This window comes from Bos indicus, chromosome 11 (assembly GCF_029378745.1).
Source record: "Bos indicus isolate NIAB-ARS_2022 breed Sahiwal x Tharparkar chromosome 11, NIAB-ARS_B.indTharparkar_mat_pri_1.0, whole genome shotgun sequence".
NCBI classification, from domain to species: Eukaryota; Metazoa; Chordata; class Mammalia; order Artiodactyla; family Bovidae; genus Bos; species Bos indicus.
In genome coordinates, this window is record NC_091770.1 from 80,831,821 (window position 1) to 80,852,596 (window position 20,776).

General features: G+C 44.2%; 1 protein-coding gene across 1 annotated transcript in view; it reads right to left on the reverse strand.

The window, feature by feature from the left end:
- Positions 1–20,776, reverse strand: part of VSNL1 (visinin like 1) — a 120,800-nt gene that overhangs the window by 65,811 nt on the left and 34,213 nt on the right. The window contains exon 2 of the mRNA XM_019970671.2: positions 4,628–4,794. Coding sequence (XP_019826230.1) covers positions 4,628–4,789 — 162 coding nt within the window. The 5' untranslated portion in view covers positions 4,790–4,794. The remainder of the gene's footprint in view (positions 1–4,627; positions 4,795–20,776) is intronic.

Sequence of the window (20,776 nt, forward strand, 5' to 3'; positions counted from 1 at the left end):
GATGCTTGCTCTGTGGCAGGCCCTGTGCTAGCCACCAGGTTTTATGTTAATGGAAGTGAGCTGACTGTCCTCTATAACAGTGGTCCCCAACTTTTTTGGCACCAGTGACAGTTTTTGTGGAAGACAATTTTTCCATGGACTGGGCGGGGTGGGATTATTTTAGGACGATTTAAGTGCATTACATTTATTGTGCACTTTCTTTCTGTTATTAATACTTTCTATTATTATTACGTCAGCTCCACCGCAGATCATCAGGCATTAAATCCTAGAGACTGGGGACTCCTGCTCTACAGGACTGATGAATGAAACCTGCAAAACTGTGCCCCATAGGGTTAACAGAAATCCTTGACTTCCACAGAACAGCAGATAAGGGAACAGATTGTTAAAAAAACAAACAAAAAAACCCTGCTTGTAACCTGCCTTTATTGATTAAGCTTGGTTTAGTTTTTTTTTTTTCTTTAATTGCATTCCCTCCAAGTTTCACATAGCGAGGTAATAATATCACAACACTTCTTAACCACTCCTATAGATAACTCCTCTGACTATGGATCACTATAGGAACAACAGGCACTTAAGCTGTTTTCCAGCTTGGCATCAACTCCTGTCTAGTCAGGCTGACTAAAGCAGGTAGGGACCGCTGACACTAAAACTGGGCCTGCACAGTTGTCTGATGAGTGACTTTTTGATGTCAGAGGGCCAAAACATCCATCCTCAGATCTTGCTAAAGCACCTCCATTTTTGAACATGCATCCCATGAAGAAGCATGTAACCCGGACACATCTGCACTGAATGCTGATAATTCACCTTTTCTCTACTCGCATCACCTTGCCCCAGGCCTCAGACAACCTCGCTTCTTTATATATAAATATGTCATGCCCTTTGCCTTCAAGGCAGTGGATCTGAGACTCCTTCTCCTGGCTGTTTTGTCCATCAGCTCCTTGGCTGGCTGTCTTGAGTCAGCTCTTTCCCTGCCACAAACCTCACCATCTCAGCGTTTGGCTTGCCATGCGTCAGGCAAATGAGCCTGGTTCGGTTACCACCAGCCACAAACCAGGAAGGACCATGCCCAGCCCCGTGTTTTTCAAGGCTCACTCCAGCAGGTTGTACGGTGGAGGGGCTTGGAGGGAGGGTGATGAGAGGCTGCCAAGAGAATCCAGGGGACAGGCAGGGCCGTGTGCTGCTGGGTGGGTCAGGGTACCCCATCTTTAATGTCTGTCCTGATCGCCAGTCTTCTTGTGACACTGGGAAAATAATCTACATTTTCTGAACTTCAGTTGGGTCAGGGTACCCTATCTTTAATGTCTGTCCTGATCGCCAGTCTTCTTGTGACACTGGGAAAATTATCTATGTTTTCTGAACTTCAGTTTTGGACAGTTCTAAAGAGAGACTGGATGGAATTTCTTTATATTTTGCATACAAAGTCTTTTGAAGTTGAGGGTTTGTGGTTCCCGGCCTTGCAGGGGGTGGCGGGGGCGGGGGCCTCTCTGGTTATCCTGCTCCACCCCACGCTCTCCTCACAGCTGATGCTACAGCAGTGAGGTGACTCTCCTGAAGCCTAAACGGGGTCAGGTCAGTAACAGTAAATGTACCAGGCTGACCTCACAGATAGAGGGCAGAGGCCACCGGCCGCTTTGTTCGCTCAGCTGGATTCCAGGATGTCTCACCGTTCAGCCTGAGACAGAAGGGACTACTGAAAAATGCCTATTCACCAAGATGAAGACTGCCTTGGTGAACATTTGTACTTTTAAGCAGCATTAAAGGAAGAGTTTTCTTCCCAGCCCTTCTCCTGGGCCTTCATTACATAAACCACATCTTTCTCTGTTACTCTCCCCTCTAACCTATCAGACCTGTCTTTCTTTCTTTTATTCTTTTTCCCTGTGGAAGGAAGTGGCATACTTCCTCTGTGATTCTTCTTTGTATTTTGTCCTTGGACAACTCTCAAAGGAGAGGAAGACTTTGCCTACTTTCTGACTATTTGATAACCAGAGCAGTGGCTGAGTTTAAATACGGTTGTTAAGAGTCTGCCAAGAATCTAAACTCCATCTACCAGGATAAAACTTCACCTTCTTGGAAAAAAGTCTACTCTGAGGTGGACTGGGGAAGGTAGAAACGGGGGCTGATGTTGGTCATGTACATCAGTTGTACCATAAAACGCTGAGGGATTTTTAATGTTTATACACGCTCCTCCCTTATCTTGAGGTGGATTTTATTTTCCGTGTGGAGTCCCTCCAGCATGTAAATAAAATACTTCATTTCCTGCATTTGAACTATTTCTTCAAAGGCAAAATCGCTCTCACTGTAAACAAATAGTGAGAAACGTGGTACACACAGCTCTCTTAAACACAGAGTGACAGCCTGCATGACCTTTCCTCAGAGGAAAGTGGCTTTGACAAATCTCATTTATTTGTACTTTCCTTGGGGCTGAGGGAAGACAATGTGGAGGCACAGGCTCACTCCTGGGTAATAAAATGATAGAAGATGTGACTTTGAAAGCTATGGAGAGTGGTATAAAAATTTAGGAAAATGACCATCCCACTTCTGTGCAAAAGCAGTTTATGTCTATTTATGTCAATGATAAATGCATTTCTCAGTGCTTCCATATAGAAGATCTCTACACACTAAAACCAATGGCTCAGCTCCTCTTAGAAATGTCACAGTGATCTTATAACATGCACACCTGCCACTTTTTGTCCTTTTTACGCACATGCAAGGAGAGAATTTTATAGATACCTCGAGCTCTCGGGGGTCAGCATTGGATTCATGATAATCATGGATTCTTGACATTTACTAGTGATCCGTGCTTATTGCATGAATAAAATTAGTAATTTAATAAGTACCTGCAAACCCAGCCCCCAAAGCAGTGGCTAAGACTTTGACACAATCTGTATCTAACCACGTGGCTAAACTTCCGTCTCACCCTTTGCCTCTTATGCATGGGAGGCAACCATCGGTTTTAATCCTGTCTTCATCACTCTCTTGCTTTCTTTTTTGTGTGATTTTATTGCTTTTATTTGTGGTTCTATAAAATATATTTTTATCTGATCTGTGTTTAATTTAAAGTATTTTGAGACTGACTTTTAGCACTTAATGTTTCAGTGTTGCTGAAGTTCCACTGTTTGGATGACTGTGTGAGTATACCACAGTTTATTTTCCACTCTCCTTTTGATGGGCATTTGGGTTGTTTCCCAGTTTTGCTATTGTGAACGGTGCAGCTATGAGCATTCTTATATATACCTTTTTTATATGCACAGGATGGTATTGCTGGAGCAAAGGCTATGTGAGATGTTCAACTTCAGGAGAGAATGACAATGTTTAATATTTTATATAATCATCCCAACACACATACATGCACGTGGACGGATCATATTGCTCAAATTGGTATTCCTGCATTTAAATGATAAGAGCACTATTATATATTTGGTATTCTAGTCAGAAAAAATTAAAAGAAAAACAATGCATTTCTTCCACAAGCCACAGATTATCCAAGTATAAAGAAAAAGGAATGTCTTAGATCATGCCAAATCTAGAACCGATACAACTGATAAATTCAGCAAAACTGAAACATCACTGCGGTACAAATACCTTTCATGGAACGGTTTTATCTAATGTCCTTGGCTTCTGTGGTGGCTCAGTGGTGAAGAATCTGCCTGCCAATGCGGGAGACACAAGTTGGATCCCTGAGCTGGGAAAATCCCCTAGAGAAAGAAATGGCAACCCTCTCCAGTATTCTTGCCTGGGAAATCCCAAGGACAGAGGAGACTAGCAGGCAACAGTCCACGGGGTTGCAAAAGAGTTGGACCCGATTTAGTCACTAAACAACAATGGGGGAATTTTAACTTCTAAACAGTAGAAAATGCTGGGAAGAATTCATATTTTAGAACTTGATAAAATGTAGATGACCATCCATGCTGACCTTAATATACATCAGAACTCCCTACTTCCTTTTAAATTCAAAGCTTTGGGGATCTATATATTTTTCTTATCTGCATATAAAGGAACCTTTGTTGCAAAAGCCCTCCCATGCACTTCCTCTTTGACTGAGGTGTGCTATGCAGGGCTTAGTCACTTAGTCATGTCCAACTCTTTGCGACCTCAGGGACTGCAGCCCGCCAAGCTCCTCTGTCCATGGGGATCCTCCAGGCAAGAATACTGGAGTGGGTTGCCATGCCCTCCTCCAGGGGATCTTCTGAACCCAGAAATCAAACCGGGGTCTCCTGCATTGCAAGCAGATTCTTTACCAGCTAAGCTACCAGGGGAGCCGGAGAAACGTGTAGATACCTTTAACAAGCCAAATGATGCAATTAGTTGCTTGTCCATAATCATCAAGAAACACTATTATCTGGAATTTTTACTCTTCTTTACCAGATGCTGTCAAAGTCTGAACTCTGTTTGGTGTTTTGATTGAACAATTACTCTTCTTGTTCAGAAATTTCTTGACTTATCTCTGGAACAAAACACATTCCTTTACATTTAAAAAAAAAATGACCATTTTTCTTTTGGGGTGGAAAACCACTAGAGTTGAAACAAACTGGCTACTTGGAGTTATAATCCCATGTGAAGCTATAGTTGATGAAGACAAGGTTTTCTGGCCTGAAAAATTTTTTAAAAAGGTTGAAAAACAACTTACCTTCACATAGAGCTGCTGAAATTCCTCGAGATTCAGTCTCCCGCTTGGACAGTCCTTGAGAAATCCTTTGTACCACTGCTTGAGTTCATGCTCATTAAACTCTGTGCTCTTCACCAGGTCCTCCATCACTTCAGGGGCCAGTTTGCTATTCTGTTTCCCCATTCTGCCTGAAGAAAAGCAAATTAATGCAATTAGTGCTGTGCCTGTGATCATTTCAAGCTTGATTAGGAGCCAAGCTAGAGTTCTGAGCAGTCCCTTGGTTGGAAGTCCCTCTAGCGTGTCTGATCAGTCTTCCCAAATCTGTTTCCTTCTATTTGATATTCTAGAAAAGAGACGCATGAAAAAGATTTCTCAAAAGGCTACTGACTTTATCTTCCTTCGTCATGTGTCATCTTTTACACACATTGACTCCCACAAGGAAAGCCAATCATCTCCTTTTATGCTATTCAGGTAAAGTATATGGAAACTGTTTATAATCTCATTTTATGAATTATGATTCCTTAGCACTTACTGCCCAGATACCTAATTCTGCATTTAGTTTGCAGGGTTACTAAGTGGGGCTATTGACAAGAACAATAAGAAGGCTTTATCGGCAAATCATCAAAAAATGGCTTTGAAAACATGATCAGCAATGGTGGTTGTTCTAATTCTAAAGTTTCTGCTGTTTTTTCTTTTTCAAATGGAAACAGCTCATTTTTACTGGTCACATTAGCTCTCTATTTCTCTTTTCATCTTCAGAGACTTCCTACAACATTGCCTTCAGTGTTGACAACCTCTGGGTGGCTTTTTTTTTAAGATTGGTTAGTGAATTTCAGTTGATATAATTTCATTATTTTATTATTACTGCTAGTAAGTAAAAATAAGTGCATAAAATAAAATATAAAATATATCAATCATGGGCCAGGTTGTGTGACCAACATCACTCTCAAGTGTAGGTGGGCAGAGCATAGGTTTAGAGTTATCCCTGATTTGGCCAGCCATTTATCTTGTGTGCTGCTTAGAGAAATATTAATTATCTGCTTTATCGTCAATTTCTTTCCCAATAAAGCACACATTAAAAAAAGAAAAACTAAAAAACTCTTTCAGATTTACTGTGATGGCTAATTAAGAAATAAGTAGGTAAACAAAGACCAAAAATTATTCCAAAATTAGTGAAGGAAAATTAAAGATGATTTAAGCTTTTCCCCTTTAATGTTGTTGTTTTGTAACAAAACGGAATGAAAACAAAACAAATTAACCACAGGGTGATTTAAAAATCAAGTTAGACTTGAAAATACGAGGGGTCACCAGAACAAGAAAGGTATCACAAGATCTTTAAAGTACTGTTAGAGGAGATAGGTTTAGAAGAATTTACCCAAGCAGACCTAGCCCTTTTACGTGCTGGAGACAGATTCTCTACCAGGCCTTCAGCAGGCCCACACTTGCAATAGCCCAAGAGGGGTAATCTTACCACATACCTTGTTGTTATTATTTTTTATTACTTTCTTCTAAAACAGATTCCACACCTATTGTCAGTAGCCTGCCCTAACACTGCACAATTCTTTCATTGTAATGAAACCAAACCACTCTTGCTGCTTTCAGGAGATTTCCTCTTGGGAAGAATACACGGTAAAACAGTGCTGTTAAGATGGCCATTTGCTTTCAAATGCTTCTGTTTGAGAAAAGGACCTGAGGATCAGCAACAATGACCTCCGGAGTTTCTCTACTTATTTTCGCTCTTAATTTCAAGTTCCAAGTCTCTTATTAGCAACTGTCTCTTAATTATAAGTTTCTGTGGGATTCCACAGCTGGGTATGGAAATCAAGTGGGTACTCAGGTGTCAGATTTAATTAATCTGGGTAAGAAAACTGTAATTCAGGGTTTTCTTGATAATCAAAAGATGTATTACCCAACCTTTCACTACTTCTCTTTGCTCTTTTCAGTAGAGAAGTACAAATTGTCATTTTTGAACTAGAATCTCACCTAATAATAGCTACTGAACCCTGACAGTGGCTGGGGGGTAGACAGTATGTTGAACACTTCATAAACTTGACCTCTAGCCCCATGACAACTGAGCAAGTGATTAGAGTGGCTTTCTTGTACAAGTCATACAACCAGAGCTAGAATTTGAACCTGGAACTGTAAGGAAGATATCAGTGCACAACTACCCAGAGATAGGTGGTCCGAAGATATTTCAGCAGAAGGAACAGGAGCAGAAGCAGGAAGGTTTGAGAGGCTGAATCAGTCCTTTGGTGCTGAAAGAAGGGATGAGAGAGCAATCACTTTGCCAGGCTCTTGTTTGGAAAAGCCTGTTAGATTTGCCAAAACCACAATCTCAGAAGTGAGTTTATGTGAATGATGGGAAAATGGATTAAGCATTATTAAAAACCTCCTCTCCCAAGGGCCATTAGAAGGTCAACAGTGTGTCAGCTTCTCTCTTGAGCTAGGAAACTTGCATTCTCCAAGGATCACTGTGATGCCTTAAACTGTTCAGTTGACCCAGGAGAGGATGGCCTCTTATACATAAGGGGAACACCATTAGCACCATGAATCACAGTTTTGGAGACTCAAATACATAACCTCATGCAACCTGGTTATGGGTCATCGTCAGTATCATCACTCAGGTGTGCCAGGAAATGAGTGACTCATATAGAAAATCAAGTTCTGGCCTGGATCTGAGCAGCCTGCCACTGCCCTTCTTAGGTTTTGCCTGGATTAGTAATCCTCACTGTGTTCTCTAACTGTAGCCTGGCTTCTGCATGGCTGCTTGATGGCATTTCTGAAGTGCAAACCTCAACATCTGATCTTCTCCCTAAAACCCTCAGCAGCTCTCCATTGTCTACAGGATGTAGCCCCAGCTTGCTGACATGGCACAGTCCTGCCTATTCATAAACTCACTTTCTGCCAACCTGTCTTTTCATTTTGCATGCCAGCAATAATCAACTGTTACAGGTCCCAGAACTTGCATGCTTCCACACATTCATGGTTGGCATGTGCTGTTTCTTTTCCTGGAATTTCATCCTCCTTTGTCTGCTCAGCATACTTCTTTAGGTAGTCTCAGTTTCACATACCTCCTTGTCTGTGAAATCTTTGTGGACTTTCCAAGGCTTTCCATAGGACTTTCTTTTGTCCTAGGCATCTCCCTTCCCTTATAAAAGCTTCCATGATCATTATTTCTCTACTGGATTGTTAGTTGCTTGAGAGGACTGCTTTTTTTTTTTTTTTTTTTTTTTTATCTTTGCAGCCTGGTACCTCATACCAGATGCTCAACAAATATTTTTTGAGGGAATGAATGAAGGATACATGAGCCACTATAAAGGAGCTGGTCACTGGTTTTCATTAAGTTATGGGATTTGGTATGTTTCTTTCTGGGAAAATCAACCTCATAATAATCTATACATGAGGAAAGTTAGTGCAACCATAAGTATAAACATAGGGTGCAGATGGCAGATGGGAGGAATATTTCATTTAACTGTATAGAAAAGAGACTGCCCTTCTAAGAGATTGTTTCCTTGTCTGTCTTCATCATTACATTGTGCATAGCTTGAAGCAGGGCCTGTGCCTTTGTCTTAGCATCCTCGGTATGAGGTACAAATGTGGTGCTAAGTTATACGGTTTTTCCAGTAGTCATGTTTGGATGTGAGAGTTGGACCATGAACAAGGCTGAGCACCAAAGAATTGATGCTTTCGAATTGTGGTGCTGGAGAAGAATCTTGAGTCCTTTGGACTGCAAGGAGATCCAACCCGTCAATCCTAGAGGAAATCAATCCTGAATATTCATTGGAAGGACTGATGCTAAAGCTGAAGCTCCAATACTTTGGCCACATGATACAAAGAGCTGACTCACTGGAAAAGACCCTGATGCTGGGAAAGATTGAGAGCAGAAGAAGAAGGCGACAACAGAGGATGAGATGGTTGGATGGCATCACCAACTCAATGGGCATTAGTTTGAGCAAACTCCAGGAGATAGCCTGGACAGGGAAGCATGGTGAGCTGCAGTTCATAGGGTCTGAAAGAGCTGGACATGACTTAGCCACTGAATAACAACAACCATACTGGAGTTGCAATGATGTGGGCCAAGTAGTCTTCATTATGAGACTGGGATGAAAGGAAGGGTAAAAATGACAGTAAAGCTTAACATGTTCCCTAAAGCTTCCATGACATAATGGGGAGTATTTATCCTCGCCCTGTTTCCAGTTAAATCCTGATCTTGGGCAAGATCTTTTCCTCCTCTGTTGCTCAGCTTCTCCAACTGAAAAATGAGTGAGTTGGACAAGATAATCTTTAAGGTCCTTTTAACCCCACCGTTCACTGATTGCAACATAAGTTTTTGAAGTACGAAAATACGAGTCACGGACTTCCATGTGGCTTGTCTCTAAGGAGTCAGGGCATGTTGGCTCTGTGGATTCTTTCCCTGAAAGCCAGTCGGTATTTGAGAGTCTGTTACCTAAGAAGTGAGGGAACAGAAACAGGAGTGTATTATTTTTAGGCTAGGGCTCCAGGCTATAAGATAAAGGGCAGCCCAGCCCCAAATCAAATCACTCCTTACGGTTTGAGTTATCATAGAGAGAGATTTGGCACTAGGCACAAAATGGGACTGATGGAAGGGTTCTGATGGGCAAGAGAAAACCACCAGGAACAGACCCGTGGGCAAGGCACCAAAGTGCAATTGATAGCCAGAAAAGACCACATATTTATACACTACAGCTTGCAAAAGGCTTTTGTGTAACAATATTTACCCATATAACAATGCTGTTGCTGCTGCTGCTGCTAAGTTGCTTCAGTCGTATCCGACTCTGTGCGACCCCATAGACGGCAGCCCACCAGGCTCCCCCGTCTTTGGGATTCTCCAAGCAAGAACACTGGAGTGGGTTGCCATTTCCTTCTCCAATGCATGAAAGTGAAAAGTGAAAGTGAAGTTGCTCAGTCATGCCCGACCCTCAGCAACCCCATGGACTGTAGCCTTCCAGGCTCCTCCATCCATGGGATTTTCCAGGCAAGAGTACTGGAGTGGGTTGCCATTGCCTTCTCCAAACAATGCTGTTAGGAAGAGATAATTATCATCCCTTTTATTAGTGAGGAGTTTGAAGCTCCTCAGAAAGATGAAGTAATTTACCTTAGCTCCAGAGCTAGTAGAAAGCTTGAAAAGTGAAAGTGGCTCCGTCCTGTCTGACTCTTTGCGACCCCATGGACTATACAGTCCATGGAATTCTCCAGGCCAGAACACTGCCTTTCCCTTCTCCAGGAGATCTTCCCAACCCAGGGATCAAACCCAGGTCTCCCGCATTGCAGGCGGATTCTTTACTAGCTGAGCCACAAGTACAGAGTAAATGGGTTGTCTCAAACCCCACTGATTTCCAGACTGTCATCTCTTACTTGGATACTGCAACCACCTCTTAACTGGTCTTCCTGTCTTGCATTTGGCCACTTCTCATCCATTTCCTACCCTGTCTGGATAACAGGTTTCTAGTACGGAAGAGGCGACACGTGCAAGAATGCTCTAAGGAGAGAACTAGGAAACTTCCTAGAAGGGGAAAGAGACCCCCCAGAAGGCCTGGAAAGCTCCCATGACCCTCTTTCCTCCACAGACCCTTTCGGTCTTGAAGAGGATTCAAATTAAATATATTTTTGTATGGTGTATGTATGTTTGTGTGTGTGTGTATTGCCCTGAACCTATCCCCTGCCTACTCTGACATCTAAGCCCAGCTTCTCAGGTCACACCAAGGCTTGCTGTGTGCATTGAGGCACCCAGAATGGCACGCCTGGCTTCTCCCAGGAGCCTGGGCATCAGCCTGTCTGAGTCTTGGTGAGGCTCATGTAAAGACTGGGGGGCTGAGCTGGGGATGGTGCCACCACACATGCAGGTGGACAGCAGGGTGAGCACCATTGATAGGGAAATAGTCCTGGAAATTGAGTTCAGATTGGAGGACGAAAGCTCTTTAGGGGCTCAGGTGGGAGGCCTAAGGAATACAACAGTGCCCGGTATGGAAGGAGTCTTGAATGGAGTTAAGGTGGTTCTAGTGTCAGGTAACCTGGGCCAGATCTGAATGAGTGAAAAGTGAATGAGTTGCACAAGATAATCTTTAAGGTCCTTCCGACCCCACTGATCCCTGATTTGCAACCTAAGTTTGGTAAGTACGAAAGTACAAGTTAAAGACTTCCAATTGGCTTGCCTCCAAAGGCTACATCTGGCTTTCTTTCTGGGCCATGGGATCCTTACCTGAACGTAGAAATAATTGGAGGAGCCTGGCTTTGCTCACGCTTAAACTTCTGCCTGGATTCCCCTTTCTTGTTCTTACCACCTGCCCAATCTTACTCCTTCTGCAAGGCTCAGTTTTCATGCTGTCTTCTCTGTGGTACGTCTCTACAAATTCTCCTCTCCTCCTTGTCCCTAAAGGCATGGATTTGTATCAATAATGACTAATGGTCTGGTTAACTGAGGCAGATAGAAACTCTCTGGGCAACTCAGTTCAGTGGACGTTATAGGCATCATCTGTGAAAAAGGCCCTGTGCTGGGCACAGTGGAATGTAGAAAAGAAGACATGGTTCCAGCCTTGAAGGGCTCAGAACGGGATGAAATAGACACCTCTTGGAATGTGGGGCTTGGTGAGATGAATGGTCACAGCTGAAAGCCAGGGAGCACAAAGGACACAGAGACAAATTCCCATCAGGCAATTTTACCTGTGACTGGTCCCCAGGTGAAAATTCTTAGGCAATGTGTCCCTAAGTTGCCTATGTACAAGAATCATCCTTGGTTATTTTGTTACAAATACAGCTTCAAGAGACCCTCACTTAGAAGGAAGCTTGTACTTTGAACAAGCAACTCAGGTAAATATGGTTCTCAGTCAATTTGGGAATCACTGATGAAAAATACGAACAAAAATCAAGGTAGAAAATGCCCACAGCAGCACAGACATAACCCTGATGTCTCTAATCCCTCACGCCTTCCATCTGGCATCCTTGATGTGGTTTCAAGGTCCAGGGACTAGCATTAAGGTTTTAAAAATCACACAACCAGAGAAGATCAAAGCTTGTAAAGACCTGCCTCTGGGTTATTCTGTTTTAAGCTCCCTGGTTGTAGGTTGGTGCATTTAAAGTTCCTCCAGGATCACACGGACAACTGATGGCATGACCATGATGAGAACCCCGACTCTCCTTACCTAACTGGGTGCCCCCACCCTCTCAGCCCCGCAGCACGCTGTCCTCATGCCAAACACACACAGTCCATCGGCCAGGAGGCGTGTTTTTCTCCGAGCCAGGATGTTGAAACAATCCCCATTACCACCCCTCTTGGATCCCATAAACAAATGACATTAGGTTGCTAGTTTCCAGAGACTGTTAAAACAGCCCTGAAGAATAAGCCTCAAAGTTTCCCAGTACATTGTGTGGGGTTTTCTTTTCTTACAAAGGCAAATGTGTCCTTCTGGTTCTTTCTGTTCTTCTCATTTTCATCTCCTGAAAGCCAAGTACTTACAAGTCCCCAGCAGCATTTCCCAGGGGGTAAGGAGAGTGCTGATCATAGGCTGGCATTTCATGCCACCTCTGGGGACCAGAGCAGCTTCAGAAAGGAAGAGACAGGCTTTCTTGGGGCATTCTCTGCTGACCTTACTTCTAACTGGGAACCTCCTGGGATGACAGCACAAGTCCTAGCCCACAAGCATGAAACAGGCAGGGGGCAGAGATTACATCCTTGAGGACTCAAAATAAGGCAAGAGTACTTATTTGATTTGTCATAAATGAGGAAAAACATTTCCTCATTTCCATTTCATGGCAGTGGCAGAGGCACTGTTAGGGCAAGTGACAGGAGTTCTATTCCAGAAAGAATAATAAATGCGCACACGAAGGTGAAAGCACAAGAGGGCCCCAGGGATCCACCGTCCGACTCAATCCCTTTGCTTTCTAGAGGCAGCCTGGGAGGTCAGGGGACTTAAACCCGGGGACTACAGCAAGTTAGTAACAGGCTCTAGCGGCGCCCTGGCTACCAAGCCTTGACAATAAGATTTGAGGCTGCTGCAATGTCCAGGCCAGTGATCCTCGGGCGCTAAGATGGGCCAAGGGTCTAGACCCTGCAGGATTTGGAAGAGCATCCCATGACCGAGGTGTGGACAGTGGACTCCTCCCCAGGCCCGTGTCTGCTGCCCCCAGTCAAGTTGCCACCTGAGTTGTCCTTCTACAACTGAGGGTCTGAGAGCTGCAGGGGCCCTGGAGAACCAGCTGGATGGGACAGCCCACCCTGACCCCAGGACAGGAGCTGCCAGTGGACATTAGCCCTTGGATCTGACTAGGTGGTTCCAAACTGAACCCATCTGGTAACTAGGTGGCCAGGTGCTCAGGGACTCTGATCTGCGAGGAATCAAGTGGCCTTATAAGCCCTTAAGGGTCAGATTCAACTGCCATCTTCCCCCTCATGTTCTCTACACAGACAACACTTCCTGAACACCTGGAAATGCCACGTAGACAGAAGCCACATCCCATGACCAGGTGCTGGGCTACGACCTTGGGAAAGTTTCTACTCAGACCCAGTTTCCCCTTCGACCTCATTTTGCGGGTTCCCTACTCTTTCTATCACACCACGTGCCTCTTTTATTTTGCACTTGGACTTAGTTTAGTGGTGGGGGGCGGGGCATGTGTGCTGGAGTCAGACCTGGGATCAAATGAAGCTCCTGCTGCACACAAGGTGTGTGACTTTTGACAAGTTACTTGCCCGCTGGAGCCTCGGTTTCCTCATTTGTCAAATGGACATGATGACATTGGTTCACTGAGCTGTTATGAGAATTAATGAGATAACACGCTGAATTCCTTCCACCAGTGCCTTCCACACAACAGGCGTTCAACAAACAGTAGCTATTATTACCCTCAGCATAGGACCCAGGAAACTGGGCTATTCCAGAAGAGGCAGAGGCCAACATTTCAGGATTCAGGTCTAGACACCAAGGTGTCACTCTAACCTTGACACCTACACCAGGCCTGGTGTGCATAAACAGAAGTACGTGCATGCGTGCGTGCATGCATGTGTGCTAAGTTTCTTCAGTCATGTCTGACTCTTTGCGACCCTATGGACTATAGCCCACAAGGCTCCTCTGTCCAAGGGATTTCCCAGGTAATTATGCTGGAGTGGGTTGCCACTTCCTCCGCTAGAGGGTCTTTCAGACCCAGGGATTGAACCCCCATCTTTTTAAGTCTCCTAAATTGGCAGGTGGGTTTTTGACCACAAGTGCCACCAAACGGAAGACCACACATAGTCACACACGGACAGTTCTACTGTGGTCCTATTTCCTCTGCTTCTTTCCTGTTAGTAAAAGTGCTTCATACCCAACCTGACAGAGGAAAGTCATCTGAGGAGTCCACAGTCCTGATGAAGCCTCAACTGTTGACTGAAGCTTCCATCCAATTCCTTGCTCACCCACTGAACAGAATGTGAGCTGATTAATAGCTAGTAACCTTTCATCTGGGAGTTGTTCAAGCCACTGCCCACTTTTCTGAGTCTTATTTTTCACTTCCCCCTGGGTCTTGCCTCTGACCATGCTATGTGTTTCTGAGCAGCGATTTCTGTGAAAGGAAACGGGCCGCCTCTGGCAGTGTCAGAGCCTCGCTTAGTCCGGTGAGGTCACAGAGGAAATGCGTTCATTAATAATCACCCCCTTCTGTCCAACAGATTGTGTTCCAGGTTGTGCTGCCAAGTCGCAGTGGGGAAGAGCCATGGCCCTTATCTCCGAATGGCAGGGAGCTGTGAGAGAGAAGTACAGGCCGGGGCACCGATGTCACCCGCACATCCTTAGGCACAGGGCTAGGAGCAGCCTGGAGCATCAGTGGTTTGAGCCCCTCCTTGCCTGCAGAGTAAGGAGATACTCCAAGGGGCGACGGATGCATCCAACTGTCTACCAGTCGTGGCAGAGACGTGCAAGTCTTCTGACTCTTCAGTTGGTGGCCTTTCCCCTCTGAGAACCATTTGCTCTTACCATGTTATCTCTACAGTATTTCTAAAACTACTTTAACTCATGTTGGTGGGACTTAAATACAGAGAACTTGGAAATTCTCAGACGAACGTGACTTGATAGAAGTAAAATGCTCTATTTAAAGGATGCGTGCATGCCTGCCAACTCGATCTGGTCATGGCCAACTCTTTGCCACCCTATGGGACTATAGCCCACCAGGCTCCTCTGTCCATGGGATCCTCCAGGCAAGAATACTGGAGTGGGTTGCCATGCCCTTCTCTAGGGGATCTTTCTGACCCAGGGATCAAATCCACATCTCTTATTTTTCCTACATTGGCAGGTGGCTTCTTTGCCACTAATGCCACCTGGAAGTCCATTTGAAGGATGTGCTCAGTCGTGGTTGACTATTTGTGACCCTATAGACTATAGCCCTCCTGGAGAAGGCAATGGCACCCCACTCCAGAACTCTTGCCTAGAAAATCCCATGGACGGAGGAGCCTGCTAGGCTGCAGTCCACAGGGTCGCAAAGAGTCAGACATGACTGAGTGACTTCACTTTCACTTTTCACTTTCATGCATTGGAGAAGGAAATGACAATCCACTCCAGTGTTCTTGCCTGGAGAATCCCAGGGACGGGGGAGCCTGGTGGGCTGCTGTCTATGGGGTAGCACAGAGTCAGACACGACTGAAGCAACTTAACAGCAGCAGCAGCAGCAGCAGCAGCAGCAGACTATAGCCCTTCAGGCTCCTCTGTCCATGGAATTTTCCAGGCAAGAATACTGGAGCGGCTTGCCATTTCTTATTCTACATTTGAAGGATATATGATACTAAAATTTAATTTGTTCATTTATTTAACAAAGTTTTATTCAATATTAACATATATTAGAAAGGTAAACAAGTTCAAGCTGGTTTTAGAAAAAGGCAGAGGAACCAGAGATCAAATTGCTAGCATCCGCTGGATCATCAAAAAAGCAAGAGGGTTTCAGAAAAACATCTATTTCTGCTTTATTGACTATGCCAAAGACTTCGACTGTGTGGATCACAATAGACTGTGGAAAATTCTGAAGGACATGGGAATACCAGACCACCTGACCTGCCTCTTGAGAAACCTGTATGCAGGTCAGGAAGCAACAGTTAGAACTGGACATGGAATGACAGACTGGTTCCAAATAGGAAAAGCAGTACGTCAAGGCTGTATATTGTCACCCTGCTTATTTAACTTCTATGCAGAGTACATCATGAGAAACGCTGGGCTGGAGGAAGCACAAGCTGGAATCAAGATTGCCAGGAGAAATATCAATAACCTCAGATATGCAGATGACACTACCCTTATGGCAGAAAGCGAAGAAGAACTAAAGAGCCTCTTGATTAAAAGAGGAGAGTGAAAAAGTTGGCTTAAAGCTCAACATTCAGAAAACGAAGATCATGGCATCTGGTCCCATCACCTCATGGCAAATAGATGGGGAAACAGTGGAAACAGTGGCTGACTTTATTTTGGGGGGCTGAAATAGCAACCCACTCCAGTGTTCTTGCCTGGAGAATCCCAGGGACGGGGGAGCCTGGTGGGCTGCTATTTATGGGGTCGCACAGAGTCAGACACGACTGAAGCGACTTAGCAGCAGCAGCAGCATAATCACTGCAGATGGTGATTGCAGCCATGAAATAAAAAGACACTTCCTCCTTGGAAGGAAAGTTAGGACAAACCTAGACAGCATATTAAAAAGCAGAGAAATTACTTTGTCAAACAAGGTCCATCTAGTCAAGGCTGTGGTTTTCCCAGTAGTCATGTATGGATATGAGAGTTGAACTAAAAAGAAAGCTGAGCGCTGAAGAATTGATGGTTTTGAACTGTGGTGTTGGAGAAGACTCTTGAGAGTCCCTTGGACTACAAGGAGATCCAAACGGTCCATCCTAAAGCAGATCAGTCCTGGGTGTTCATTGGAAGGACTGATGTTAAAGCTGAAACTCCAATAATTTGGCCACCTGATGCGAAGAGCTGACTCATTTGAAAAGACCCTGGTGCTAGGAAAGATTGAGGGTAGGAGAAGGGGACGACAGAGGATGAGATGGTTGGATGGCATCACTGACTCAATGGACATGGGTTTGGGTAGACTCCGGGAGTTGGTGATGGACAGGGAGGCCTGGCATGCTGTGGTTCATGGGGTTGCAAAGAGTTGGACATGACTGAGCAACTGAACTGGAACTGGAACTGATTCTCAAATCTCATTTTATGGTGAGCCTTTCCCGAACACTGGAGAACATACCCTCTACCTTTGTCCTACAACCATATCAAACTCCACATATCTTCCTGTGCTCCTCACTGTGTAAATGGCCTCACCGCCTACCCAGGGTCTCTTACGTAGCCTGGGGGTTACCCAGGACTCTGTCCTCTTCTTCGTAATGCTATATCTAGTCCATCATCCAGTTAAATAGTGTGTAGACGCTACTTCCTAACTGTCTCTTAAGTTCCATCTGCTTCTCTCTGTTGCTTCTACTTTAGTTCAGGACAGGATCATCTCTCACTTTGATTACTACAACAGCCTCTACTGAAATCCATCTGTGTTGCTCTCCTGAAATCCATCTTCCACACTACAGACAAAGTGACCTTTTCTCTAAAACCTGAAATCCAATCACATCACTGCTCTGCCTTACCCCACAGTGGCCTCCCATTGTCCTTATTCTGACTCAGTCCTCACCTGGACCTACTCTGGCCCCCACCCAGGAACCTTTCTGTCCACCCTCCCACCCTGTGCTCCAACTTCCTTTACCATTTTGAACGTCTCTGGCTGTTCACGAGCTGTTTCTTTTACTTTGAGGGCAGTCCCATCAGGTCCACTTTGGTCTGCCAGTTAATCCAATGTCTACTCCAGACACAGATGGGGATCTTCGTCAGTGACTTTGTTGTCTGGTTTCCTCTTTCTCACCTTGACTCTTGTACACACTGCTGTTACCACACCACCTGCCCATGACGTGGTCACCATAAGGCATGTCTGCTGTCTCATCAGACCTGGGCTTCCTCAAGGGGAAATAGACCGTCATGTTCCCCTTGGCATCCAGTTCAGAGCCTAGCTCTGAACAGGTGCCCAGAAAATGTTGTCAGATCAATTAATTATGACGTGATCTCTGTCGACAAGGAGCTAGAGCTTATTAGCTGAATGAAAAGCAAGAAACAGATCAAAAATAACTGTGCTTAGTGCCATTAGAGAAAGACCAGCAAAGTTTTGGGAGAAAGAGAGAGTGAAAGAGGATTGGGGGGTGGTGGTGGGGAACTTCTAGGAATCAGTAACAAAACTACTTTAGGAGATGAAAAATGAAAAAACTGAATGAAGGATTTTTCACAAAGTGGTCCCACAAAATTATTTCAAGGAAATAATCACAATTCTGCAGAGACATATACAAAAGAATGTTTGCCCCATCATTGTTTAAAATAATTTTAGAAAAACGTTTAAAAAAAATAACCTAAGTATCCATCAAAACAAAAAAACCAACTGGTTAAATAGATTTTGGTAGAACTAGACAATGGAAATGACAAAGCCATTACAAGTGGTAATGTAGATCTATGTTGATTGGGATGAATTAGTATTGCGTCAGTGTCATTTATTTAAATTAAAACACACAAATAAACAAAACAAATGTATATATGCAAGGATAAAAACTCACTGAGAAATGCATTAAATAAAATAGAATGGAGGAGAAGAATGGAAGTGAGTGCAGAAGATAAAAATATGTAATAAAACACCAGAGGGACTTTGTAATATAGACGATGATTGCATGCCATGAACAGAGGAATATGATTATCATAAGTGTGCTCTTGAGATCCAAAAAAGAAAAAAAAGAGAGAAGACATTGCAATAAACTCTTAAGTAGAAAACACAAGTCATAAAACAGTGTATGTCGTATTGTCTTGCTTTTACTCTGTACGTGCTCAAGCTCAAGTTATTGTGCACTGAAAGTTAGGGCAGTACATCATTTATGATGAAGTCTTAACAGTAGTTATTATTACTGCTGGCAGTAGAATGGTAGTATTTCACTGCTCAGAATCGTTCTGGAATTTTTATAATGTGTACATATAACATTTATAATCAGAGAGAAAGTACATAAATAATTTCAACTAACAAATGAAATGTCTTTTGTTAACAAAACAATCAGTCTCAGGAACTGTGGAAAGAGAACTTTTATGGTGCTTTCAGTTAAAGCCACTTTTTCTTCAAACAATTAATTCACAGCAATATTTCAGGGTTCAGTCTGAACTGGAAGCTAAGGAGAACATGATAATCACTTTACCCTTGAGGAAGCCCAGGTGTGGGGAGACAACAAACCTTTAGCTCTGAAGCCAGGGTTAGCTCTGGGTGAAGGGATGAACATGGAAGAGAAGCTCAGAAGAACCCCGAGTCTGTCGCCTCCTCACCCACATTCACCCTGGAGAGGCAGTGATGGGAGACACAGGTTGGGAGGGGAACCCTGTGTGTCAGAGTCTCTGAGGTGAAGAGGAATAGAATTTGTCACTCAAAACATGCCTCTTTGGCATAAAGATTATTTTAGGCTGATTACTTTTAATAAACACCAGACATAGGAGAATCTCTGAAAACCAAATAGAAGTTACTCTTCTGAAACAGACATTTACATCTCTGAGGGATATCTCCATTTGTAAGGTGTCTCCCTCTCTAAGCAGAAGAGGACAATGACTAAATCTCCAGGAACTCAGTGGAGAAGGCAACTGACTTAAATCTGCATCACCATACCCTGTTTACTGAGCTTTGCCCGCCCCTGCCATAGCATCCCACATCTAGCTTTCCTTCCCACCAATATCTTCTTTATCCTTAGCTGGAGATGGTATTTAAGGGGATGGTTTGGACTATTTCAGAGAGTTCCTCAGTTTTTTGAATATTTTGCTTGTATAAGGAGTTATACATGTTATTAAACTTCTGTTTTTCTCCAGTTAATCTATCTTAACCAAGGACCCATAGGGCAGAAAGAGAATTATTTTTCCTCCCTTACAAAGGTTTTGGAAGTAGTGGTATCTCTGGATGTGTCTAGGATGAAGCTTCCCTGCCATCTTCCTAAGAAATAAGGAAATGGTGATTTGCCTGAAGGTGAAGACCACCATGGAGCTTCCCTTGTGGCTCAGGGGTAAAGAACCCACCTGCAAATTCACAAGATGTGGATTCAACCCCTGGGTCAGAAGATCCCCGAGAGAAGGAAACGGCAACTCACTCTAGTACTTTTGTCTGGAGAATTCCATGGACAGAGGAGACAGCCTGGCGGGCTACAGTGTATGGAGTCACAAAAGAGTCAGACAGGACTGAGCGATTAAACACCAACAACAAAAGCCCACTACCCAGGGTTCTCAATCCAGAACTTTTGGCCATGAAACCCATTGACATCCTCAGGAAAAGTACCCAGGGCCTCCCCAAAGACCTGTATGGGTTTTCTGGGCTTTGATAGATTAATGTGACCATGCCTTTTCTTAAAACATGAGAGCTGGGTTTTCAGTCCCAACTCTGCCCATGTTTTCCTGTAAGTTGGCTTCCTCTTTGAACTTCCATTTTCTCATCTCCAAAAGTTCTATGAAAGAATTCACCTAATTCACTGGGACAAACCACAGAGGCAGTTTGCGAAATGGGCAAGTGTTTCTAGCTCTCCATGTAGGCACTTTCCAGGACACCTCAGGAGAGAAAATAAGACCCAGACATATGGAAAGGAGTGGGCTTTATTAGGCAGGAATGAAGAGAGAGTGACTTGCAAGTCCCAGCAAGAAGGAGCAAAGACACCTGGGGATGAGCAGCCATCAGAAGCTTCACAAAGCAGCCAGAGAAGAGGAGGCAACCACACCGCCCACCTTGGGGTTTTGGAAGGGGAATGGAAAGAGCATATTTACCCAAAATTGCCAGCAGAGAGAGCTGACCCTCCCATCGAGGTTCCTATCTCTAATGTATTTCCAGCTCTGAATTACGCTCACCCCGTCCTTGCTGGGTCTTTGTGAAGCACCCAGTAAGGCTGGAACAAAGCACTTTTTCGTGGTGCAGGAAAAATATCTTGGCTAAAAGGGACAATGCCAAGGCTGAGAGGGCTAAAATTAGACCTTCTGGTGCTGTTTGACTTGGCAGTTGCGTGCACAGGCTGCTAACATGGCCCTTTCTCCCCGCCTCCCTCCCGGCCCTGGGCCTTCTGAGTGCACAGGTAACATGTGCTGAAGGAGTGGAAATGCTGCTTCCCCTGGCACCCTGTGGGGATGA